Source organism: Cetorhinus maximus, chromosome 4, assembly GCF_964194155.1.
Source record: "Cetorhinus maximus chromosome 4, sCetMax3.hap1.1, whole genome shotgun sequence".
Lineage (NCBI taxonomy): Eukaryota > Metazoa > Chordata > Chondrichthyes > Lamniformes > Cetorhinidae > Cetorhinus > Cetorhinus maximus.
In genome coordinates, this window is record NC_135882.1 from 162,417,949 (window position 1) to 162,445,350 (window position 27,402).

General features: G+C 42.8%; 1 protein-coding gene and 1 long non-coding RNA gene across 4 annotated transcripts in view; both read left to right on the forward strand.

Annotated features, from left to right (window-relative positions):
* LOC144680013 (uncharacterized) overlaps nt 1–27,402 on the forward strand; it is a 773,835-nt gene that overhangs the window by 491,264 nt on the left and 255,169 nt on the right. The window lies entirely within an intron of this gene.
* Nucleotides 1–27,402, forward strand: part of LOC144680003 (guanine nucleotide-binding protein G(s) subunit alpha isoforms short-like) — a 346,956-nt gene that overhangs the window by 292,597 nt on the left and 26,957 nt on the right. For all 3 annotated transcript variants that reach the window (XM_078541076.1, XM_078541077.1, XM_078541078.1), the window contains exon 6: nt 25,626–25,680. In XM_078541076.1, the coding sequence (XP_078397202.1) occupies nt 25,626–25,680 (55 nt within the window). The remainder of the gene's footprint in view (nt 1–25,625; nt 25,681–27,402) is intronic.

A 27,402-nucleotide genomic window follows, 5' to 3' on the forward strand; every position in this document is an offset into this window, starting at 1 on the left:
ATAGTTCACACAATTTTCCGTTTGTGAAAGAAGCCCCAGTTGGCGTGTCTGTCAGTGCTCCACATAGGCTGTGTAAAGCACTAATTTGTAAATAGTGTGTCTCATTTGTTACTAACGTAAAGTAGGCTGGGTCGTTTTTTTTTAAATGCTCTTTGGTTTCCTTATCTTAGCTACATTTCAGAAGAGATTTCATGAACTTGGGTTTAATAGAGGTGTTCAAATTCATGAAAATAGAGTAAATAAGGAAAACTGTTTCCAGTGACAGAAGTATCAGTAACCACAGGTCACCGATGTAAGATAATTAGCAATCAGGTGAAATGAGAACATTTTTTTAAGCAGCAAGTTGTTATGATTTGGAGCTGAAAGGGTGGTGGGAATAGATTCAATAATAATTTTCAAAAGAGAATTGGGTAAATACTTGAAAGGGAAAAATTTGCAGGGTTATAAAAAATGCAGGGAAATTAAACTAATTGGATAGTTCTTTTCAAAAGCAGGCACAGAGATGATGAACTGAATGGCCTTCTGTGCTGTATCATTCTATGATTCAGTGGTAATTTTGCAATTGTAATACATATTGTGAGAATGGATGCTATTTTTTAATATTTTGGGGGTATTGTATTATGTGTGTGTGATCTAATTAAGCTGGGCAAGAGTTTGATGGGAGTCAAATTGTCTGGGGGTTTGGAAACACGAAAAGGATAGAGGTGTTAGATTGAGGTACAAGTAAACAGGTTAAATCTAACGTTTGCATTTTTAGGGTTGAGAGTTTGCTTGAATATCAAAGGGGAGTCAGAGATGAAAAGAAATGTGTGCATCTTGCAAGAGTTCATTGGTAAACGAGTAGTGGGAATATGATATTTTATTGACCCAAAAGCAAAGACAAGATTGAAGTATGAAAGATCTTATATTTGGAAGGGTTTGGGTTTCAAAGGGGTGTGAGAACAATAGAAAGAAGATGAAAGGGAAAAAAGGTATATTAGAGTTACTGTGGATAGCTGTTGAGCTGGAGAGAGGGCTAGAGGTGGCTGGAGGTAGCTGGAGCTGTTTGAGGTGTTGAGATAGCTGGAATGCTGGGCTGGAGGAGGATGCAGTTTGAATCACCCATCCAGTCAAGCCAGAAAAGTCTTGGGCTGCAGCAAGCAGTTTTATTCTGAAGCTACAGCAGTTTGCCTCGTGTAATATTACTGGATTTCATATTTAAACATCTATAAGGGGCATTGCCTGAATGGTGTTTACTCATGGATTTGACCAGATAGAGAGTTTTTGGGGGAATGTTTTGTAAGGCTAACCTTAATTGGGTAACTGTAATCTTGTGTGCTTAAGTTTTCTTTTATTTTTGTTAATAAAACTTATACTTTTAAATTTTAAAATTCCAGAAGTGTTACTGGACCTCTTACTGCTGACATCGGTACGTCTCCTTCTTGGTTTCAGAATACAAAAAAAATGGTTACGACCCGTAAACCAAGTTTCCTTCTGGGTTTTGTTTGCGCGGCAATTAACACCGGCTATGGTCATAACAATATCTCAGCAGTCGTATTAAAAGTTGTTCTTGCCTCAATTGTTATCCATCTAGCCTGTGTCCTAGGGCAATTAATGAACATGAGTAAAAGCCATGAGTTTAAATAACCAGCCAGTTCAATTATTTTATTTAATTGGCGAAATAAAAGCTAGTATCGATAAATGCAACCATAAAGCTGTTGGATTGTTGTTAAAAGCCCACTGATTCATTAATGTCATCCCTACCTGGACCACATGTGACTCTAGTCCCACACAGAAGTGGGTGACTTTTAACTGCCCTTTGAAATGAACCACTCCTGACAAAGGAAGATGACCCACCACCACCTTGTCAGGGCAGCTAGGAGAGGGCAGGAAATGCTGGCTTTTGCCAAGGACAGCCACATCCCAAGAATCAGTTTTTTAAAAATGTACGTATAGCTTGGTGATCAAGGGGAAGTGAAGTTACGGAGGGAGAGAACGAGGCCACATTTGACTGATCATCAAGTACACCGGAGAGGAACAGCAGGTGCACACATGTCATTCCCAAAACTCCTTACATAAGGACCTGAAGTAAACAGATGGCATTGATTAAGCCAAGTGCATGGCAGTGACTAAGAGCATTCAGGCAAGACCAGGGGAAGAAATCATGGGCCCTTTCTCTTGTTTCAGGGCCCTCAGGTGTGTCTGTGCAGCAGCACTTTCAAGAGGCTATAGAACGAAGACTGGTTCACAATTGTATCTGCTTCGTGATCAGCAAGTCTGAAGACTCTGCTGCTTCACACTAGAATATATTTTCAATATCTACTGTGCAGCACAACTTTATCACGATATTTCAATAACTCAAAAAAAACTCATAAAAAGCACCAAGGTAGAGTGGGATAATTGGTATGTAGACAAAAGGACAAGATTGAAACCAATGGAAAAGACTCTTGAGAATCATGTGCAGTGTAGAACAGGTTACTGATTCACTATGAACCCATTACGCACTCCTGTCCTGGCAATCTCACCCCACAAATCCAACTCACAGTAAACTTACATTAGCAACAAAATAAACAGAACTCCAGCCATGATTCCACCCTCTATTCGCAAGATAATTATGGATGACAAACGCCATCCAGCCTAGTTCATCTCATTAATCCCAGAATTCATGCAAACATGTGTATTAGGAGCAGGAGTAGGCCATTCAGCCCCTTGAGCCTGCTCTGCTATTTGATAAGATTACCTACATTATTATACCAGTGACTACAACTCAAAAGTACTTCATTGGCTGCAGGTGAATTGGGACATCGTGAAAGGTGCTGTGTAAATGTAGGTTTTGTCTTTCTTTCATGAAAGAAAACATGCAGTAGGCAGAGTGACTGTAGCAATGGTGAAATTGGAGGCCCAATGCTGATTCTCTAAGGATAATTAATCACAGAGCAATCGGCTGATGTTAGGAAAGTGTCTACAAAGAAATCACTCCATTTACCAAAAACAATTCAAATCTGCAGCTAATCTCCCCTAAATGCCCTCCTCTAACCCCCTCTCAATCCCCACTCCAACCTCCTGCAACCGCCCCTCCAATTTCCTCCCCCAATCCTCCCCTCTAACCCCCTTCCAACCTTCCTCCCAAACCCCGCTCCAACCTCCCACCACACACACCATCCAATTGGTTGTAAAATTACAGCAATTTGACGTACCATTTTTCAAGTAGGGACACTGTCAGTTACTGCTACTGCTTCTCACCATTGGGCAGGTTTGTGGTTTCCTGGCAGGTTTTTTTTTCAAAAAGGGAATCACGAAGCTGCCCAAAGGTTGGAAGCAACAGCAAATATTAGAACTCTCAACCCGACAGATCAGGTTTTTTTAAGCCGGCCTTTCAGGTCTGCAGCTCTGACTGCTCAGCATAGATGACGAGAAACTGAAACACTGAGCCCAGGTGCAGGCCCCCTACCCCCAGTCCCAAGACCCCAGTGTTTGGCACCATCTGCACCACCACCCCCCCTCATAGGCCCTGCATCCAGGTGGATGACTGTGTGGGTCCTTTCACCATGCTGAAATCAGATGTCTGTTGTAGCGCCATTGAGAAAACCAAGCGTTGGATGACAGCTATTTGAACATATTACCTGGAGGCCAGGGGCAAGATTTTTCCGTTGAAGAGGAGAGACAGGAGACCCTCAGAAACCTGTCTCCAGTGGGAAACTGACTGACTTTTGGATTTTCCGGGGACCGAGCCCTTAATTGATATAGAGCTGGGTTTCCTGTCCAATTAAAGCTAGTGGGGGCAGAAATGGAGGTGGGTTTCAGAAACCCAGGGCTGCTGGTTGCCCTGAGGGAGAGGGTTTGTGCCCAAGCCTGCCACTATACCACTGAGAAGCGAGATGTCAGAGGGGAGCCAGAGGCCTGGAGGGAGAGGAGAGAGGCCCTCTTCCTGGACGATGACAAAAGGAGGCCATCGCCTCATGCACCAGGGGCACCTCTCTGCTCAGTTACCTCCCCCTGCCTCCAATTCCTCCTCCTCTCTTACCTCCTGAGCCACCCCGGATGAGCTGTCCCTTTCCAGGGCCCCCATCTTCAAGGTCCACACTTCTCTGGAGGGCCAAGTTATGGAGAGTGCAGCAGACCACCACAACGACTAAGATCCTTGCAGGAGGGTATTACAGAACACCACTTGACCGCTCTAGGCACCAGTCCAGTGCCCTCTGAATCTGAATTCCCCAGCAGTCGTAACTCTAATATGTCGTCCAGCATAAGCTGTCACCCGGTTGATTCACCAGTGTGCAACCACCTGTAAGGTGTCACAAAGACCCACACCATTGGCCTAGAGAGTGATACTGGTTCTCAGTCATCTACAGGTCTCTTTGCCTGTGCTCAGGGTTGTGTCTCCTTTGTGTCCCTCGTCCCTCTCCTCTGGCCTCCTGATTCCCGATGTTCTTCCCTTCCTGTGCAGGCTGGTGCTCCTCATCTCCACTGGTCTCGACTTCTGTGGATGCAGCACCCATTCCCAGCTGCAGCCTTCCTGAAACTCAGGAGGACCCTGAATGGCCATGCCCACTGCTCCAATGCCCATACAGTGCCAGGAGGGTCGTGACCCTCTAAATTGTCAAAGTTCTTAATGCTGGCTCCTCCCTTGACCTCTGATAGGCTGCTGCAACTTTAAGTCCAAAGGGTTAAGCCCCTTAACTTATGAACACTCACCTTTTTAAACTCCTCCTATCTCCATGACTTGCGCCTGACATGATCCTTGCCTCCGTGTAGCTGGTCTGACTCTAAAGGTGACGAGGGGAGGGAGCGGGAGCATGGCGTTGAGTTAGAGGATCAGCCATGACCATATTGAATGGTGGAGCTGGCTGGAGGGGCCAAATGGCCTACACCTCCTATTTTCTATGTTTCCCACTCGACTTGAGGTGTTCCTGTAAGCCAATGCCTCCACAGATAAGTTGTCTTAGCTCTACAAGCAACAGGATCTCCAGCAATACCTTTGCGCATAGGAAGAGATGTAGGAAAATGGGATGTATGAGGGTAAACTGTGTTTCATGATGGGAAAATAGAAACATCCTACATGAATGTAGGGGTTATTGCCCGTCCCTAATTGCCCTTGTTCTGAAGGCATTTAAGAGATGGGTTAAGAGGGTGGTGGGTGGCAGGGCTACACTCCCACAAGTGGCAGTCAGCCAATTAAGCAGAGTGACTGAGCATTTAAGCCTCTTGTCAGAGGTCGACTGGAATTTTCCCAAGGCAGACCAGAAGGCCAGTGCTCCAGGCAGGCTTTGAGTCCTTGTCTGCCTGGCTACAGCTACAGACCACTCTGTGGAGAAGTTCCACTCCACATGGTGACCCTTATGCTAAGGATACTACTTATTTAAAATGTTTTTAAAAAGTTGGAGTGAGCGCACCTCAATCTTGAGCGACCTCGCGCTCTCTCTCTCTCTGTCTCTTACCTGAAATGACAACCTGTTGCTTCTTCCAGGCTGGAGAGCCTCCTATTGGCCCTCCAGCATCAAGAGCCCGCCTGCCACGCTTAATTGACGGTGAGCCTGTCCATCGGTTACTAAATTGGTCAATTCAGGGAAGATCACTGCTCGGTGATTGTTCCCCACAGGGTGCAGGGGTGTGACCCTTTTTGACCCTGAGATCAGATTGCTGACCCAAAACACAAAATCATGCCGTCGACATGTCAATAGTTTGGTTTGGAGGCTCTCAAACACGTGTTTTTCCACATGGTTTTGTCCAATTACAGCCAAACGAATGGGATTACAAAATCACAGAATTGTTACAATGCAGAAGGAGGCCATTTGGCCCATCGTGTCTGCACCAGCTCTCTGAATGAGCAGTTTGCTTAGTGCCATTTCCTCGTCTTCTCCCCTTATCACTGGGCATTGTTTCTTTTCAAATAACAGTCTAATTCCCTTTTGCCTCAATTGAACCTGCCACCACCACACTTTCAGGCAGTGCATTCCAGACCTTAACCACTTGTTGCAAGTTTTTCCCCTATTGCTTTTGCTGATTTTGCCAATTATTCCAAGTCTGTGCCCTCTCATTCTTGATTCTTTCACGAGTGGGAACAGTTTTTCCCTATCTACCCTGTCCAGAACCCTCATGGTTATCAGATCTCCTCTCAGCTTTCTTTTCTCCAAGGGAAACAGTCTCAACTTCTCCAGAGTATCTTCATAACTGAAGTTCCTCATCCCTGGAACCATTCTCGTTAAAATAAACTTATTTCTTTTCTGCCTAAATGGTTTCAATGTGAAACCACCTTTGACCCAAATAATCATAATATTTGGTACGTAGGTTTGGTGTCATAGGGAAACAAATGAGCTCTACTTTGTAACTGGCATTTCCACAACTATTATGTCTCTATCATCTAGTCTGATGTTCACATTACTGATTTCGGTGGGTGTTTCTTATCACATTAGCTAAAGGGAAAGGAAAGTCTATAGAGGATTACTTTTCCTTTATGAAGGTCAATATCAAACCTAATACTTTGTTAGGGACACAGGCACATTTTCCTATGTTTACTGTGTGTGAAAATAACAACGACAACAACTTGGATTTATATGGCACCTTTCACCTAATAAAATGGTCGAAGGCGGTTCACAGGAGCATTGTCAAAAAAAAATTGTCAACAAACCACATAAAGAGACATCAGGACAGCTGGCCAAAAGCTTGGTTGAAGAGGTGGGTTTTAAGGAGCATCTTAAAGGAGAAAAGTGAGATAGAGAGGCAGAAAACGTTGCCGGGGTTAGGATGGCAATTCCAGAGCTTTGGGCCCAGAAGATCAGCATGATGTCCAGGAATGATAATTGTACAAGAATATACTTTTTTTTTAAAAAGTAGACACCATGAACTGAAACCAGGTACTTGACTACCGCTTTTAAGTTTAAAAAAAACAGAAAATTCTCCACACGTTCAACAGGACGGGTAGCATCTGTGGAGAGAGAAACAGAGTTAATAGGCCCAATTTTAACCCATTCAAAACCCACCCATTTAAAGAGGGTTAAGATTGGGTCCAAAGGTTCACCTTGGTAACTTTTTATCAGGATTGGTGGAAGTTTGAAATTTAACAGTTTACAAGCAACACAGCGGAAGGAAAATAGTTATATTCGGAACAATCAAATTGATAATGAATAGATAGTTATAAAGGCCCAAATCTTTGATGTCCAGGGCAGCAAAATTTGATTTTAAGCCTGCAATGCGCAGCAGGACCCATTGGAGGTCCTGGTGGCACACACGCACCCTAATTACCCAGGAGGTTTAAACTTCCGATGGGCTAATTTCTGTTGTCCAGGACCCTCCACAAAAGTCTCCAACACTGAGCTTAATGTCAGAGACTTGGGCCAGATACATGGGACTTAGCTGCCGGCTTACCCTGGAACTGTTACACTGGTTAATGCCTGGTCTAACTCGGAGGTTAGCCAGTGCAGCTGAACTGAGCACCACAACCAACACTGCCCTGCCCCACCCCACCCTATCCCCTCAGTTGACCCAAACCATTTCTCTCTCCCACCAACGCTCCCTGAACTGACTAAACCCCTACCCACCACCCCGGCTCAACCCAATCTGACTCTCTTCCACCACCCCCCCAACCCGGCTACCCTTGTACCTGATCCGACTAACCCCCCCATCCAAATACCTCCCCCAAAACGACTACCCCACCCAATTACCCACATTCTCACTCGCTGCTCAATCACTCATCCGTCTGCTCACCACCTTGCTCACCCACTCACACTCACCCGCTCATCCATTCAGTAACCCACACTCAGCTATTAAAAGACTAGAGACTTACCTGGATACTGCAGCTAGTGCTGTAAAAAGGATGCGTGTCCTCACCTTCCTTCGATTCTCCTGCGCTCTTTGGACTTAGCCTTCTGCTTTAGCCAAGATCAGAAGTCCCGGCTGAAAAGTGGGCATTGCCATTGACTGGAAGACCTGGGCCAATGTGTTAACAAAGATTCATCTTAAAAAAAACTTTTTTAAAAATTACATCTTTCTATAACAGGATGTTAATTAAAACTACAAAAGTTTTGTTTTCAAAAGATACGTATTTAAGGTGCTTGATTTGATAACTAGGAAACAGTAGTATAGACTGTTTTTAACTATATCCTCAATCAGTAACTCAAGGACAGCAGTAGGGGTCTGCATAGATTTCAAGGCTTATTTTAGGACTATCTGTGTAGTGGTTTCCAGGTAACTGGTATAAACGGCTGCATTCAGGAATACTTACATTGCTCAGTAAATTTCATATGCTGCTCTATGGTTAATTAATCAGCACAGTTTGTTCTTTAAAGTACTGTGAAGAATTGTTCTATTTAAAACCTGCCATGTCCTAACCTATTATACATAAAACTATTCCCAGTCTTGGTACATTCTGATCACCTGAGTGCTTGCCCTGTGCAATTTGTGAGGTACTTCTTGATCAATAACCATCCACTGTTTAAAAAATAAAAACGGGTAAGAAAATTGGGAGCACCTAAAAGGAGAAGATTGATAGAAGCCTTTTAAGGTGATACAAGAGTTTGGTAGGGTAAAGGTAGAAAATATGTTTCCACTTGGGGGAGCCCAGAACTAGGAGCCACAAGTATAACATAGTCACCAATAAACCCAATAGTGAATTCAGGAGAAACTAATGTGGAACATACTGCCTCAAGGAGTTGTTGAAGCAAATAACATAAATGCATTTAAGGGGAATCTGGGTAAATATGAGAGGGGAACATATCAAAGAATATATTGATGGAGTTAGATGAGGAAGGGTGGGAGGAGTTTCTTGTGAAGTAGGAACACCGGCATGGATCTTATTGGACTGAATGGCTTGTGTCTGTAAATATTATGTAATTTCAGCATCCTTGCACAATAGTTATGCTGGTGTTATAGTATTTAACTTCACATGTATTTGATTAGCCTATATAGGGCAGTTTAAGTAGTTGGGAATGCAATTGGCATGTAACAATTCAATAAACAAAGAATCTGTATCTAACCTTTTACCTGCTAAAGCTGTGTTTAGCAGACCAAACATTGTAAGGTCTTGATAAAGCGTACAGGAAATATCTCCTTGCAACATGTACCCAGTAAGGTTGTTTTATATTACAAACAGGATGTATGTTTTAAAAATTAAATTTAAACCCTGTATCTGCAAAAATATCACTATGACCCTCAGCTCCCCCACATCATATCCAAATCTTAAATTGGGGAAAACAGGATGGTAACCAGCACCAGTGCTCAGCCAATATTTTTTATTCTTTCACGGGATGTGGCTAGGCCAGCATTTATTGACCATCAGCAATTGCCCTTGAGATGGTGGTGGTGAGCTGCCTTCTTGAACCGCTGCAGTCCATGTGGTGTAGGTGCACCCACAGTGCTGTTAGGAAGGGAGTTCCAGGATTTTGACCCAGCCACAGTGAAGGAACGGCGATATATTTCCAAGTCAGGATGGTGAGTGGCTTGGAGGAGAGCTTCCAAGTGGTGGTGTTCCCATGCATCTGCTGCCCTTGCCCTTCTAGGTGGTAAAGGTCATGGGTTTGGAAGGTGCTGTCAAAGGAGTGATTTCCAGTGCATTTCAGTTGAACATTTCCTACAATGCTGTGTGAAGGAGTTGTGTGCTTCCTTGGTTGGTGGTCCAGCTGAAGTTGAGTTGCAGGCACAAACTAAGGTTCTACAGCATCGCTGCACAGATTGTTGGAGCAACAACACTTGTATGTCACTTAACATTGGTCTTATGCTTAAAACAAGAACTGATTTCACAGATACCTCCTGGTCAATAACCTTTGCATCACTCTGCAACACATGGTGCACATATGTTCTCTTAACTGGGTAAATAAAAGATCAGTGTTGGTAAGAATGAATGTTTGTAAATTGACCACCTTATTCATTGGTTTTATTTTTTGGATCAATGTGAATGTTTGCAGAACGAAATCTCGTGCTCTCACTATATTTTAAAATTGTACACAAAGCTGAAATGTATTTTGAAGAAATGAATTAATCAGCCTCGGATTTTCGCTCCCGGGTCGGGTACGCAGAGTTGGGACATTTCCCGCCTCCATCAACCCGACCCGGGAAAAAGAGGCCCAGAAGTCAGGATTTTCATTCCGGGGGCAGGCTGGATTAGAAGTCAGGCCCGCAGCCACCGGAAAGAGTGCGGAGGCTGCCGGGCTTCAGAAGGCCTGCCTCTGGGCACTGGCACTGTGTGAACAATTGAAAGAAAACAAAACAAAAAAACAGCCCTCACCCCCTCATCCCTCCACACGCTCCCCAAGCCCCATACATGCCAACCCATGCCACCTCATCTTCCCCATGGACCCCCTCACCCTCTGTGCCAATCTATACCCCTGTATCCACCCCCCCATAGACCCCTATATCTTCCATGCCAACTATGCCCCTCCACCCATCCTCCATGGCTGCCATACCCCTATGCCCCTCTACCTACCCCTCATGGCCCATCATACCCACATTGCCAACCCTTACCCCCTACTGATCGCCGTAGTCCTTTATCACCTCTACGTCAACACATGTCGCTCAACGACCACTCTCCATGCCAACTCACTTCACATCCACCATTGGCAAACCTCGGGAGTGTTGCTAAAATAAAATAGTTATGTGTCTATTGATTATGTTACTATTTTAAAAACACATTCATTGATTAAAAAACATTCAATACATTGAAATTTCTTCAACTAATCTCTTATATAAACAAACATCTCTATTCTATAACCACTTGGAGCTGTCAATCAAACTGCTCACTTAGCAGGCACCCCACCTGGTACTGTTAGGTTGTAAAATCAGCCATGCAGCACAAATCCTATAATGACAACCCCTCAGGTTTATGTAAAAAAAAAGTGAAATAGCCAGCACTGATTTTTTTTTTTAAACTCATTTTTTTAATTTAAAGTCCAGGAGAGATAAATCCCTGACAGCTTTGACAGTTTCAATAAGCTTTGCAGTTCTTTGACAGCTTTGACTTCTTGACAGTCCCAATGAGTTTATGCATTTTTTTACACACATCCATGTCTAATTTTAACAATCCCAGAGGGTACCTTACCTCTCAAAGGGTTCCCTGGCTATCTAAAAGTTCACAAGGTTCAGACCTGCTCCTACCAGGTCTAATCTGCACACTTTAGGTTTCAGGCACCTACCTCACCAAAATCACACGTGAGTGCAGGCAGCTGCTGATTTATATTTTCAGCTGTGCAATTTATAACCTGCCTTCATTCCCCTTCAGTGAAAATTGTGGAGGCAGGGTTCAGGGGGCAGGACTTCCAGATTCGGGCTTCCGCCAGCATTTTCGTGTAGAGGGAGAGCCTTTGTGTCTATTCACGCCTCAGTGAAGCTACAGATATTTTTTTTTTAAACGTTAGACAATGAAAGGTGATAATGCATGTTAAAACATCTAATGTGCACATTTAGGAAATTGAGGTCTAACCAGTCAGGACACTCAGCTTTGATTTTACAAAATTAGACAATCAACCTAGCATGAAGCCCCACCCCCCATGTCATCATATGGCCTGTTATAATGCTGAAGAATGTTTTCTTCCAAGGTCAGTTCACCTCCAGTGGTGTCGACGCAGTTGCGGTCTGCGATCAAGTGGCAGGGACGTTAAGCTAGTGGTTTGCAACAGCATTGGATCAGTTGGTGTGTGTACCAACTTCACACTGCTAGCTACACACCCATCCTGTGTACAATCTTCACTCCATATCGTGCACCCAGTTTTTCTAAGCTGCATTTACTACTGGAGCTAATGGACACTGTGTCCTGTGGCAATCTAGCTGAAGTAGCCTTCCCTATCAAAACTGTTCATAGTTTCTAATCAAGCCAGCTAAGTGACCTCTTGTCCAAAGTTTGGAGTTCCTGTGTTGGCCTGCCTGTGTCTTACAGTGGTTATGTCCTTCTAATTCAGAAGTTGGATTCAGGGGAAACTTCTTCATCCAGAGATTGGTTAGAATGTGGAACTTACTACAACAAGAAATGTCGAAGGCAACTAAAGGGAACTTCTGAAATAAAAGCAAAAAATGCTGGAAAAACTCAGCAGGGCTGGCAGCATCTGTGGAGAGAGAAGCAGAGTTAATGTTTCGAGTCTATATGACTCTTCTTCCTCTCTGACACTGCATCCGCAGTATTTTGCTTTCATCTAAAGTGAATTTCTTGTTGTGTCGCTACACCTTCCCTCACGACTGTTCCACACAGGCTCTGGAAATCTGGATGCCAGAATGTTGGGCATAGCACTGTAGAAGGATTCACAGGCTACACAAAGCCTGACAGGGCTGCAATGAGAACACTCCTCTGAGATCCCCTAAGGAGAATTAAGGCATTTAAGAGAGAGTTCGATAAATACATGAGGGAGAAAGGACTAGAATGATGTTTCGATGAGGTTGAGGGAGGCTCATGTGGAGCATAACTACTGACACGGACCAATTGAGCCAAATGGCCTATTTTCTGTTCAGTGCATTTTATGTAATTCCATTTATTATCAAATTACTTCCTTGCAGCACGTGGATATTTTACAAAAGGTGCTGAACATTTCTGGTTTGAAAGTTGTTGGGAAAAAGACTAAATGTTGAAACTGCAGGTTTGTTAGTTTAAAAAATGTTTAACACTGAGTTGTGCAATCTGAAATGGGAGATACGTTCATACTCACTGATGGATCATCAGCCCATCCATATTGTGCATCTTTTATGCTTTCAATCTGCTAGTAAGAGGTAGTTTGAGAACATTATTTTCAGTGTCTGTCCAGATTCTGGGATTTCTGCAGTCAGCCAGATTTACTGCTGTGTGTCTCTTGTACAACGGCTTTCCTTTAAACAGGGAAGGCAGCGATACTTCTAAGTACAATATTTGAACATGTAATTTGTAGAACTTCAACTTGCAACTTGTTTTGCACACCTAGCAAAAGCGACTTTAACTCACATTTTTATCTATTTAAATATTATTGTATTTGCCACCTCAGGAATGTGTATTGTACTAAAGCATAAACATCACTGCGGAATGAGGGAAGCCAAAATATTTTCCCAGATCTTCTCAGGAAAAGAGTGCTGACCAGTGGATGCAGGTTACACTGGATCCTGTGTCAGTTTCTAGGTCTTGTATTAAGTGTCAAGCTAAGTGTCAGGTTGTAGGTTTATTTTGCCAGGTGTTCCTGTCGTCATGCTTTCCGAATTTGTTTGAAGCGACTGCTGTTGCCTCTAAAAAGCTGCTGAACAATATCTGCGTTAAATTAAAAATTTGATTCAGAAGGTGTTACCTTTAATTTATGCCGACTCTATGCAAAATTACCACAGTGGTTGTGATATGAGAGGAGTTGCTCTTGACTGACCATAAATGTTGTCTTGGAAACAAGATTTTAGCTGCAGTCAAGCAGAGTTGGTTATATGGTCCTCAGGGAACAGTGAGAGAGGATTGTGGTCAACCGTACTATCAGACTGTGGCGGTATATGTTCATGTATTGATATTAAAGCAGATTAAATAGCAAACTTGGTGTTTCCTTTTTTTAACACATTATGTTACTTTACCAACTTCTGCATTATAATTATATATTGAGGATTGTGAGTAAATTTGCAAGGGAAGTACTTTCTGTTCGATGCAGTTTGAATCATACAGCGTAGGAGGAGGCCGTTTGGCCCTTTGTGCCCTTGTCAGCCCTCTGAAAGAGCTACTGAGCAGTTCCACTTCCCCCTGCTCTTTCCCTGTAGCCCTGCAAATTTTCCTTTAAAACTATTTATCTAGCTCCCTTTTGAAAATGACTATTTTGTCATCTTCCATCACCCTTACAGTTGAACATTCCAGATTATAAGAACTCACTTTGTAAAATAAAATCTTCTCATCTTTCCCCCTGGTTCTTTTGTCAATTACCTGTGTCCTCTGGCTAATGATCCTCCTGCCAGTAGAAACAGTTTCTCCTTATCAGAGCCCCACTTCTTCAGGAACTATATCTGGAGCAAGAAGTGCACAAAACTATTTGTTACAGTTTTACCCAAGGTAATCTTACTGGATCACTATCCAGTGAGCTGTTCTGGAATCACACAGAAGAGGCCATAGTTTTAGGCTAAGGAATGGTAGATTTAAATCAGAGACGAGGAGGAATTACTTTTCTCAAAGGCGTCGTGAATCTGTGGAATTCACTACCTCAGGGTGTAGTGGATGCCGGGACACTGAATAAATTTAAGGAGGAGAAAGACAGATTTTTAATTAGTAATGGGTTGAAAGGTTATGGGGAGAGGGCGAGAAATTGGAGTTGAGGCCGAAATGAGATCAACCATGATCGTATTGAATGGCGGGGCAGGCTCGAGGGGCTGAATTGCCCACTCCTGCTCCTAGTTCTTATGTTCTAAGATCCAATCAGACACAGCAATGAAAATCTTTTTGCTCAAAGAACAGGTCAACAATCTTTTCTTAAGCTGACATCTGAAGACCCTCTGCTCCAAGTGGCATAACGTAGGACTGCCAGTACCCGAGCTTATGTCAGGAGTTGGGCTGGGAGGGGGGGTGGTCACATGCAAAACCAAAAGTTATCCCTGTTATGGCACAGCGAATGGTAAATGCTGAGCTGCTCAAATCCCAGAGGGAAACTTGAAACAGCTGCCACAACTGTTTTTGCAATTTGTATTTTTATTTCAAGGTGCGTGCTTTGAATTCAGTGGTAATAAGTCCACCGAGTCTTAGAGTTTTTTTTTACAAAACTCAATTAAACACTTACTAATAAAAGGAACGATTTTAAGCACATTACGCAAATTACTACTATGATAACTCCTAAGTCCTCTAATTAATCTAGCTCCCAGCTACACCTCCGTTAAGCCACAGTAAAACAACACAGACTTCAGTAGACCCAGGCAAAGCACACAGTACCCTGGATGGTTTTATTTCTGGTGTGAGCTGTTCTAAGAAGAGGTTTGTAATCATTGGTGACGTGGGTCTGTCCAACAATCTGCTCAGTTGTTATGTCCTTCAGCGTTCAAATGTGTTGAATCATCAAAGTTTTCTTCCCTCTTTCCCATTCCTCTTCCAGAGTTCAAATGCTGCAGGTACTTGATGCCTGGCTGTAGTATAGACCACTTTTATATCATTTGACCTCCCACAGCTTCCGAGCTTTATTTTATGCTTTTATTCAGGAAGCTTTCTTGAACCCCCTCATGCCGACTGTTTTCATTTCTCAGGTGTCATTTTGTGCTGTATTTTTAAGCCAGCTCTTTCATACGTGGCGATCTGTAAGATCTGAATAGCTGTAAAGTGCAACGTAATGATTCATTCCTTGTGTCAGGAGGTGGGATATGTCAGTGCACGCCAAGGAGCACAGACAGCACGTTTAATCTTCATTACATATTTTTCTAGACTTTATAATATGTTTATTTTTAAGAATTTTGTATTCAGAAATCTTGTGCTGTCAAGTGTTCTGTTAGCCATCGAGTTGCATATTGTCGTGATGATGGAGAAAAATATATACCTAAAGAAGACTTAGCTCAAAACAATGGAAGTGAAGTATAAGGTTTTTAAACTGTGCCTTTTTAAAAGGGAACAATAAAACTTTCTCACTCTTATTTTTTCTGTAAAACATTAAGCAAATCCAATTTCCTTTCCTGTGCACCTCTGGCTCTTTTCTAACTGTTTGAGCTTTCCTCCATCAGTTTGTCAATTACCATCTTATTCAGCACTTGAGAAAAAACAGGAAATAAAAAGCACACCCATGAGTCCAGTTGCCTTAGAATCCTCCCCTTTTCCCTTTCGAACATCTGCTAAAAATTCTTTCACAGCACTGCCTACCCTTTTATGGGGATAATATCCTCTCAGGGACTGAAGTGCAAGAACTGTCTTGGGAATGAGATCACCTTTAGCTTCTATGTTCCACCCTGCCCTATATATTTAAGAAAGAGACTAAAGAAAGAAGCTTGTAGTTGCAGCCTTGAGAAAACCTTGAAATTTCTAACTGTTGCACTTGTTCTCTATAGTTTTTTTTCGTTGTATCAGCTGCCTAATCTGCGCTATATTTCATTTATCACTGGCAAGGAAGCTCTCCAAAGAAATTATTTAGCATAATGTGCCTTTCCCATAAGCTGCTTTCAGTTACAATCAAGTTATTTTGATTTGAAGACCTTGATTTTTATTTTTAAAGAAAAAGTGGGGAATACTGTTCTTCAAACAGAGAGGGAGATCCTTTAAAGGCTTTGTTAAGCAACAAGTAAAAGAAAGATTTGCATTTGTGTAGCATCTTTCACAATTTCGGGGCATCCCAAAGCATTTTACAGCCAATGAAGTATTGTAGTCTCTGTTGCAATGTACGTACTTAAACCTGCTCGGGACAATATTGAACCATTGAACGTTTACAGTGCAGGAGGCCATTCAGCCTGCATTGTCGATTGTAGCTCTCTAGGAGAGCAACTCCCAACTAGTCTCACTCCCCCACCCTTTCCCTGTAGCCCTGATTATTTTTTCTTTTCAGATGCTTATCCAGTTCCTTGTGAAAGATACAAATGAATCTGCTTCCACCACACTCCTAGGCTCTCAACACCAATGGAAATGATGTCTCCCCATCTACTGTGTTTAGATTTGAACACCTCTATCAAATCCCGTCTCAACCTTCTCTAAGGAGAACAGAACGAGATTCTGCCAATTTATCCTCATGGCTGAACTCCCTCGTCCCTGGAGCTATTCACCTCTCTCTCACCCTTCCCAAAATATGATGCCCAGAATTGGACATAATGCTCCAGTTGAGACTGAACCAGTGTTTTATAAAGGTTCATCATAACCTCCTCTGTTTATGAAGCCCAGGATGCCGTGAGTCTTTTTAGCCACTTTCTCAACCTACCCTGCCACCTTCAACAGTTTGTGCATGTATATGTGGATAGTAGGCCCAAGTTACAGGGCTTAGCCTCCATATCACTCTGCACCAATGGAGAAGAAAGTCTTCAGCATAAAGTGCCTTAACCGTAAAGTATATTCAATTGATTTGCATGCACAGAAGTCCACTTATTGTTGGGTTCAAATGCCGGATATGCTTTAATGTTAATACAGAGCAAACTATTCTGCTGCTGCCCTTGAACAGATTTTACGTCTGGTTTTTGAAAGTTGGATTATTTTCCCTGCAGCATTACCAGTTCCATCGCCATCATGGCTATTATCAGTTTTCAGCTCTTATTCAGGAGTGACCAGATTGCAGTTGGATAACAACGAGGTCCGCCGGTGGTGTTGGGTGAGGCGGCTGTATATTTGTACAGATGCACAACTTTTTATTTCAAGAACATGTCAGCGGTTGCTGCTGTGGTTAAAATATGAGAGCGCTTTTTTTTGGTGGGGACTTTTGATTGGATGCTGCAGACGGAAGCTGAAATCTGAGACTTGTTTTCAAGCCATTACCAATGCTGATGTTGCAGTTTCGAAGGGCAAATCATTTAAATGGCTGATTCATTTTAAATAGCACTTTTGCACCCCACGCCCCCACAGCTTCCGTAAAGGTCATGTTCTCTAATTTTAAACCATAAACCGGTCATAAGCGCTAATAATGAAAGTCCTGTTCCAATCATTGCATCCGGCCCAAAGCAGTCGACTTCACAAAGGCACTGCATTCGGTGCTGCGAACCTGATTTGTAGATAAGAATTTAATTTAAATGTGATTGTTCTGCTTTGAAAAAAACTGTACTGGATGTATCCAAAACGTGCGCACACATGAAGAGTGAAATCAGCCTGTAGGGTAGATTGGAAGGATAGGTGGATGATGCACTAGGCTCTAAGGTTACATGGCATGTGATATTTGAATCACCCATGTTTCTAGTTTTCCCTGTAAGAGGATGGTTTCATTTTGCAGCTGATTTTGACCTGGAATGGATGATGAAATAGGGGTTTGGGTGTTTAGAATGGTTGTGCATTGCTGTAGAGAGCATGCTGCAGGGAAAAGTTACCGCAGATTAAGATGTGTTTTAAAGAGAGCAGAGTGCTACACGTTTCCAACAGGATAACTTGTACCAACTGCAGGTGTCAAGTGCAAGTTGGCAAGTATAAAAAGTCTAAAACTTCTCACTCTGGTTCAGATTTTAATAAGAGATACACACTTTTTTTTAGTTCAGAAACCATGCTCCCATTGCATTTTAGTCTCCCTGGCCCCTATTACGCATGATGGAGGTACAGAACTTTCCCCTCCCAGGAGGAGTGCTTCAGACTCTGCACCACAATGACCTAGTTATCCATCATAAGTAACACTGAGTCCTGTATTTTTATAGCACTGCTATAAGTAAATCAGAACAAAATGGCCAGGCGCATATCTGGGCCACAATAAATCATTGCGGAGTTTTTGTATAAGGGGTTGTTGGCTTTAATGGACTGGCAGTTGGCCATGTGTTCCAGAGCATATCCTTGTGCTGGAGCACTCGCACTCATGAAATGGCAATTCCTGGCGGACAGGAATAGTGTGTTAAAACTGGCTGTTGGTTTGGGATGTTACACATACACTGCATTAAATTTGATTGCTGTGGACTTGAGGTTTTACAGAAATAGGAGTTTAGCATCCGTTCTATTCCTCTCTTTTGAGTTTCAAGCTTTTTATTTATTCTGATCATTCAGTCCCTTACTGAGCCACACTGGTGCAGTTCTTTGCCTTCAACCTTCATGGTGAAAGTTAGTTGTAGAATATGAAGTAGACAGATAGGCTGACCTGTTCATTGGTTCCTGTCTTTAAGAAGTATTTATTTTTGGTAGCCCTGCTCCAGTGAGTCAGGTAACTTTCCCAGAGTCAAATTCTATGTGATGACAAATAGAAGTTTTGATCAACCTCACCTGGGAGTTAGACACTCACCTTTCACCCCTAGGGCCAAAACCCACCCAACCTGAGGAGGTTAAAAGTCTCCTATGCCTGGTCGGTACAAAAGGCCTGGCTGCGCAGCCTCAATTCAGTTCTTTTGTGGGTTCAGATCAACAATAATAAAAAAAACTCTTTATTCTGCACTTTTTGGTATTAAATTGGCAGGAGGTCTCATTCAGATTGAATGTTGCGGGAAGTGGAAAAAAAAATACATCATGTTGGCGCAGCAGGTGCTCTTCTGAGCATTGTTCGGGCCAGAGCAGATGGAAATTTACTCTGCATCCAAGTTGTGTCTGACAAGGGGAATGCTCAACGCTGACAGTAGCTGCCTTGAGTTTGATAAGCGCAATATTCACAAAAATAAATCTTTGAGAGTGGGGGTTGGTGGGGAAGCTTACTTGAAGGAAGTTGCTGTTCTCAGTGAATTGAGTAACCCACATTTCAATTGATAGTAAAGCTCCCAGATAGTATAAGCTATTGAGCTTTGCTTCATCACCACTTTGTTCTGTCTGTCGGTGGTGTGATGTTACTGTGTGTCAATTTGGAGGAAAATCCCAAGCTCTCAGTTTTGGGGGAGAGGAGAAAAGTGTGTCACTCGGTACTGTTTCACCTGGTTTGCTCCATGATACCTTGCCACTTGTTTTGGAACTATGGAAATCTAATGACAATAGGTCAGAGCTAGATTTAACCACTATTCTGGTCGCTGTTGCTATCACTGTATTTTTTTTTTAACTAATATCTAAAAGTCCTCATCCGGTCTTCACTGCAGACTTAACTCACACAACAACTTGTGACAGACAGCATGAAATTTATTGTTTTTAAACTTCTCCCAGCTACATGTATTTTTATGAGGCACCATGTTCTTATTAGGATTTAAGTAAAGTGTATTAAATTTTCATGCTCTGCCCACTGGCACTGTGGAAGAACACCCGACAGTGCAATGATAGATTCTGCTATTCCAGATTTGTGTCAGGAGAGCCATATAAAGTCATGTTTTTTAATGCTGACCTTCGTTTAATTTTGATTCTGGGAGAAAGGTATCCACGAGCTAGATGGAATTCATCCACCACCTCCTGTGCTCACTTACTGCATTGGCTCCCTCCCTGTCTGACAAGGACTCGATTTTAAAATTCTCATCCTTGCTTTCAAATGCTTCCGCGACCTCGCCCCATCTTATCTCCGTAACCTCCTCCGGCCCGACAACCCTCCAAGCCTTTGGTCATTTGGCCTGATATCTCCTTATGTCACTCGTCAGATGTCAGATTTTGTTTGATAATGTCTCTGCGAATCACCGTGGGACACTTTCTACATTAGAAGCACTGTATGAACACAAGCTGAAGTTGCATTGTTGGCCTGATCCTTTGGTTTAAAGAGGGGCCTGTAATGTGGTTTGAAGCTGCGATCTTCTTGCTGGAAATCCAGCATTGGGATTGTGACTTCCTCTCTGACGGTGTGACATTGTGCCGAAACCTCTCCATGGTATGCAGCACTTGCAAGCTATAAAGCATACCCCATGGTATTTGGAAGGCAATTGAAAACATGTGGCTGGAAATATTTGTGGATGTTGTTCCAAATATAGCTTGATAATGCTGGCAGGTGAAACCTGGGGAAATTTCAGATTAGGTTGAAACACAATAATTGCTTTAAAAAAAAAAATTGAGCAATAATTGCTAAAACTTTTTTTTTACCAAAATCACCATTGGTTTAACATGAAGTTGCCAACCATAGTAACCAGTTTTATGGTATTCCGTACTTACTGCCTTATTGGGGGTGTGATCCTCTTAAAAACTGGGCTATTTATGTCAGACAGCTGGCTTTTATTTCTTTAAGCCCATTCACATAGTTCAGTTCTGTTGAAATGATGGAGTGCCAGAGCTGATTAGCTACAGTGGCTCTTGGCCATGTTCACAGGTCACTGCTGACTGCTTGTAGTTAGTATCAGTGAAGATTCTCTTTTAACATGGTTATAGTCCTGATATTGGTTAAGATGACCGTACTGAAGACAGCTGTTCGTTTAAAGTGCAGGTACCCTGAATGGGAATACCCCTTCCATGCAAAGCTTCACCAACTCACTCACCACCCATGAAACCACTGATTCTGCTTTGGTGATTTAACTAATTAGGAATTTCTCCCACTAGTCTCAACTTCATAAATCGAATGATTCAAGTTGACTGACAGTTGCACTGGGCTCAGCCAATGTCAAACTCAACTCCGTTGAACAAAACAGATTGACTGCCTTATTGTACCAGGATGTTAAGCCTAAGATATCAATCAGCATATAAGCCCATACCAGGCGAGTATGACCATCTAGTCTCTCCTAGTCTAAGTTAGCATCTAGACATGACAATGTTGTTCTCCTCTATGCTTGAGTACCAACATTTGCTGTGGGAATTGGGGTTTCTGTCAGTGGTGTATGGCACCAATATTCAAACACACACCAAGTCCCATACACCCATCACCCCCTGTGCTCGCTAACCTGCAATGGCTCCTGATCCAGCAACACCTCGATTGTAAAATTCTCACCCTTGTTTTCAAACCCATTGATGGCCTCGCCCTTCCCTAGCTCTGTAACCTCCTCCAACCCTGCAGCCACCCAGATCTCTGCACTCCTCCAGTTCTGGTTTGTTGTGCCCCGCAATTGGTGAGGGTGCCTTCAGTTGCCTAGATCCAAAGTTTTGGAAATCATTCCCTAAATTTCTTTGCCTCTCTAGCAATCTCTTCTCCTTTCAGATGTTCCTTAAAATATACATCTATGACCAAGCTTTTGGTCAGTTGTCCAAATGTCTCACTATGCGACTTGGCATCAACTTCCTTTGATGACACTCCAGTGAATTGGCTTGAGATATTTTACGATGTTAAAGGTACTTTATAAATGTGAGTTGTTGTTGTGCCTCCTGGAACAAAAAGATGGTGTACCCTGGGTGATGTTGGTGCAGAAGAATTCTCCCAATATTGTTCCAGTTCTGAAGCATTTACATTTTTTAAGAATCTCATCTGCCTTTTAACCAAATAGTTGATTGAAAGGAATAGATCGGCCAATTGGAAGACAGCTAGTAATCGGGAGAGGTAATGCCATCTAGAGGACATGTAGACTGTGCACTGAAATGGGGTACATCTGTGAGGGCACATAAGAGTTTCAGAAGGGTAGAAATATGGAGATGAAAATTTCAAGTTGCTGTTACACTGACCAAACTGAGGTCTGGCAGACAGCAATTTCAATTTGCAGAGTGAGTAATGTAGCCGCTTGCGGAGCCAGGACAAGATGGAAGATTTAGGCCCAAAATGGACTGTTGAAAACAGGAGAGAAGTCGGGATATTGAACTGTTTGTGGGGTGTGCGTGGGAGGTAGGGGCGTGATAAAGGGGTGGCCAGGAGCACAGTAGCTGATTCTAAAACCTGCTGCTGCTTAAGGCAATGGCAGCACTGGCGGAAGTCGGGCTGCTTGGGTAACAGCGTTACAGCAAGATCGAAAAAAGAAGCAGTAAACCTGACGGAGTGGGGCCTGCCTGCCTGCCTTTATAGCAGAAATGCAGAGCCGAAAGGATGGCCTGACTGGGGTACGGAGCTGGAAATACACCAAGAAAAAAATGTGGAAGGGAGATAGCCATGGCAGCATAGTGCACCACTTCCTTAAACCCCAGGTCTCGTTTCCAATGCAGAAAGACACATTTAAAAGGAAGCTAGATAAGCATATGGAAGGGGAAAGGGATAGGTTATACTGATAGGGTTAGATGAAATAGGGAAGGAGGAGGCTCATGTCAAGCATAAGCACCAACTTGGCAGGGACGATGGACTGTTTCTGTCATTTCTGTGCAAAGAAATTTCGCGATCTCGACTGCTTTTTCCCTCTCCAATCCCTTCTCCCCACCCCACCAACCTCTTTGTATGAATGAATGCCATACATACGTACAATCAGTACCCTCATGGTGCCAGAGGAGTCAAAGATGCAAGTGGGACCTGATGGTGGAGAACAGCGATTCTGCAAGAAGTCAGTACCTCACACCTCCTGGTGGAGTTTGGATTGTCTGGTGGAGAGGGTCATGGACTTAGCAGGAAAGGGGGCAGGGCTGGAAAATGGGGATACCAACATAACTAATCCCAGGGGCAGGAACACGGCAGACTTCCAGGCCAACTAGGGATCGCAGAGGTTCAGGGTCCGAAATGGAGGCATCCTCTGATGCCAGGTTGGCCAGCCTCAAAGCAGTTAGGGGGAAGATCATGACCCCCACTCACCTGAACTGCTACTGCGGACGCCTAAACCTGTTGATTCAGATCTCTGTGGCATCCTGCTTGAAGAAGAAGGATGCCTGATGAGCATCATCCTCATGGGGAGGCTCTCGTGAGGCAGGTGGCAGGGGTGATATCAATGCCCAATACAAACCAAGAAGGAACTGACACACTGCAGGGCTACCTAGAGCGAGTCCTGGCGCCACAAACACCCGCATTTATCCCCCCCCCCCGAGATAGAGACCTCCAAACTAGTCAGCGCTTCCACAATGGAAACATTCCTCCTGATTTTATTTCAACGGAGCAGATCAAAGGGTGAAAAGAGGTGTTTAAAGTTATGAAGGAATGGGACAAGGTAGATGAAAACAGGCAATGTCCAATTAGTGATTAAAGCAGAGATTTGTCGGACATTTAAGAATAATTCAGATTAGAAGCAATTGAAGGAAACTGGGATTAATAGTTTGGGGAGCAGAGTGGGTATATAAGATTAGGCTTACAGCTCATGTGGAGGATAAACACTATAAAGTGGACTGACTGGGACCAAATGACCTATTTCTATATTGTAATTTCCATGTAACTTCAAGCCCTGGGAGATTGTTTGGAGAGAATGATGGAAAGTTTCCAAAAGTTTTCTTCTTTGGAATGACATCTCTCAGTATCTGAGAACAGAAAATGTTGTAAATGCTCAGCAGGTCTGACAGCATCTGCAGAGAGAGAAACAGAGTTTAAACACTTCCCACCACACCCAAACCTCACTACCCCTCCGTGGCCCACCTTTGTGGCACTCTCACTAAGAAAAAGTTTGGGAAGCACAAAACTATTTCCACTGATTGGGAGCCTAGGAATAGAGGACACAAGCTAAAAGTTAGGGCCAGGTCTTTCAGCAGTGATGGTAGGAAAGGTTTCTACATGCTAAGGGTGGTAGAATTATGGAACTCTCTCTCTCACAAACGGCAGCCAATTGTTTGTTTTAAATATGAGATTAATAGATTTTTCTTAGGTAGTGGTATTAAGGGATATGGGGCGAAGGTGGGTATATGGAGATAGGTCACAGATCAACCATGATCTCATTGAATAGTGGAACAGGACTCGAGGAGCTAAATGGCCACTCCTGTTCCTATGCTATGAAACGGTGAATCATCCGGTCTGCCCTCTGCTCCGATAGCCCTGATATGAAATGGTCTCACCAAGTTGAAATTTGCACAGCAGAGCAGCTTGCAATCTCACTCCAACAGCATCAAGAGATTTTTACATTTTGTAAACGCACACTGTAGTGCGATGCTGAGAAGTGACTAGCCATAACACAGGTATTTTGGCCTGACCTTCAAAATATTTCTTTTTCAGGAAGTTGTATTTGTCTCGGCAACTGGTGGCGGAAACCACAAAGCATTTAATTAACCCTCGCTGTAGCACGAGCCCGTAATTTTTATTCAGGCCCAGGCTGCTGGCAACTCAACCAAAAGCATTTGTCCAGAGGTAGCACTTGACTATTTAATACTAGAAAAGTTATGTTAGAGACTGACCTGCTCGCATCAGTGAGAGAACCTATATTTTCTATATTGCAAAATGGCCAGCTCAGGAAGACAGTAACTCCTCTGACAGGCCAAAGATGAGGAGGAATATCAATGATTTCTCTGCGCTCAATGGCGCACAGTTTGTTTATTTTCTTCCCCTCCCTCATTTGTTGTTGCTACAGCTGTATCTGTTGTGAGGATGAATAATTAGTCTTGCTGAAATTAATCTTTCCTGAAGCATTTGATGAGGCGTGAAGTGTAGGCAACTCCTCCCAGGACAGCTGTCCAGCCTGAATGGACTGTGTGCAACTTCAGTCTTTGTGACCCAGCATTCAGCTTCAAACCCATGTTCTGTGGCCCGTGCCGGGCACACTCAGGACAGCTCTGTAATGTTGCCTGCCTCCACCCCTACTTAACGCCACTGCCTCCAAACACCTTTATCCACACTTCCTGTCTCTCCTGACTCGTCCCTTTCCCACTCCCTCCATCTGGTTTCTTAACCGCCACTTTCCATAGCCTCCAGGCAACCCAGAATTCTGTCTCCTGCATTTAATGAGAGGTTTTTTTTTCTCTCCCATCGTCCCTTTACTCACTCTCTTACCCAAGTATGTTACCCGATTAAAGCAATTGAAGTACACAGCTCTTAAGTGGCCTTACCAATAATATAGCTCATAATTTAGTGTTGTGTCTGAAAGAGGAAGCTCCACACGTAGCAGATTTACGGTAGATAGTTTGGATAAGAAGTGTTCTGTTGCCCTCTGCTGGCTGAACACGAAATAGTTTTCAACATTTTTGTATTTTTTAAAAAAAACTTTAAGTGACCAAGCAACATTATCCAACTCACTGACTGCTCAACAAGTTAAAACTATCCATTCAGTACCAGGGATTTATTGGATGTAATTACTTGGCTAGGGTGTGATCATGTAAACCTGTCGTGTGTTACAAATTGTGTTTATTGTTTTAGACAATTACTTGTGTAAAACTAATTTGTGTTACAGTAAGTGCATTTATATATGTGAAGATATACATATTGGCAGTTCCTTCTCAATTGATTTTTCAATTAGTTTATAAAATACATGCTTTGCTTCCTAGTTTCAGGCACAAAACAAATAATTAAATGGGAATTTTTTTCTTTCAGCTTTTTAGACAGAATTGACCAAGTCCGACAAAACGATTACTCCCCATCAGATCAGGTAAGTGACTTAACTAAAGGAGATGCACGGTATAATAGATGCAGTCTGCTGTGGATTCTCTTTTGTACCGTAATGATGCAAAATACCATATGTACTCGTGTTATAGTCGAATTTTTGAGACACCAGAAGTTATAGCTCGACTTTTACACAGGCTTACTTCCTGGAATATTTTCCAGTGTTTATGGATTTATCCATTAACAGGCTGCCTCAGTTAATTGCTGTTCATCCATTTCTTTGCAGTTTGCCTTGCTTAAATTTAAAACCTTAGCTTGTGATTTTTGCTTCTCCCTCCCTAACATCAATTTCAATCATATTATGGTCACTCTTCGCAAGATGTACCCTTGCCTTCAGATTGTTAACTAATTGTGGTTCATTATTCATCACTATATCAAGAATGGCTTGTTCTCTTGTCGTTTCTTAAACATATTCTAGAAAACTGTCTGGATTACATTATATATTATAAAATTCATTGCCTTTACTATCACTGCCTGAAAGGGTGGTAGAGGCAGAAACCCTCTTAACATTTAAGAAGTATTTGGACGTGCACTTGTGATGCCATGGCATACAAGGCTATGGGCCTAGTGCTGGAAAATGGGATTAGAATAGTTAGGTACTTGTTTGACTGGTGCAGACTCAATGGGCCGAAGGGCCTTTTTCTGTGCTGTAGACCTCTATGACTCTATGGTTGTTCTGCTTCAACTCATCATGAAAATTAACATCTCCTCTTGTCTTTGCTACATGCCTCCCAGATCTCCATACTTATAATCCCCAAAATCCCTCCCCAACTACAAGAGACTAGTATCTGAAGGTCTGTAGACAACACCAACCAGAGCCTTGCATTCTTTGATTTTACTCATAGTCTTTCAGCTGCTCTGAAATCCCTTTCTACTTCTGCAATTTTGCCATTTATCAATATTGCTACTTCTCCTCTTTCCCAACTTCCCTGTCTTTTCTCAAAATCTTACAGCCTGGTAATGAGGTTGATATGGTGTGTATGGACTTCCAAAAGGCATTTGATAAAGTGCCACAAAATAATCTTGCCGGCACTGTTAAAGCCCATGGAATTAAAGGGACAGTGGCAACATGAATATGAAGTAGGTTGAGTGACAGGAAAAAGAGTCGTAGTGAACAGTTATTTTTTGGATTGGAGCGCAGCAGACATTGGGATTCCTCAGGGTTGGTTCAGGGTTGCATTTTTTCCTGCCTGAGAGTGTGGTAGAGGCAGGTTCAATCGAAGCATTCAAGAAGGAATTGATTTATTATTGGAAGAGAAGAATGTGCAGGGCTTCAGAGAGAAGGCAGGATGTGACTTTACGTGAATTGCTCATTCAAAGGCCCAGAATGGACACGACGGTTATGACATGTCCATAATAGAATAACGTGTTGGTCCCCTTGAATCATTCTTATCCTCCACACTGTCTTTTTTTAACTACTCTGAAGAATATCTGCCTTTTCATTTTTGCGACCTTCCTCACTGTAACCAGTGTTCTCTTCGTTATCAGATCTCTTGTCCTTTCTGTTTCTGTGTGGGTTTGCAAACAATGATCTGCTGCTGCTCATGTTTAAGAGACAATTTGTAGTCATCAGCCATAATTGCAGCAGCCCTTATCTTAGAAACCTTATCATCATCTAGTTGGGACTTTAATCCTAAGGGGACACCGTTTTTAAATTCTTCCGTTAACTTTATCTCTCTGAAGTTTTCAAAATCTGGCTCGATCTTTA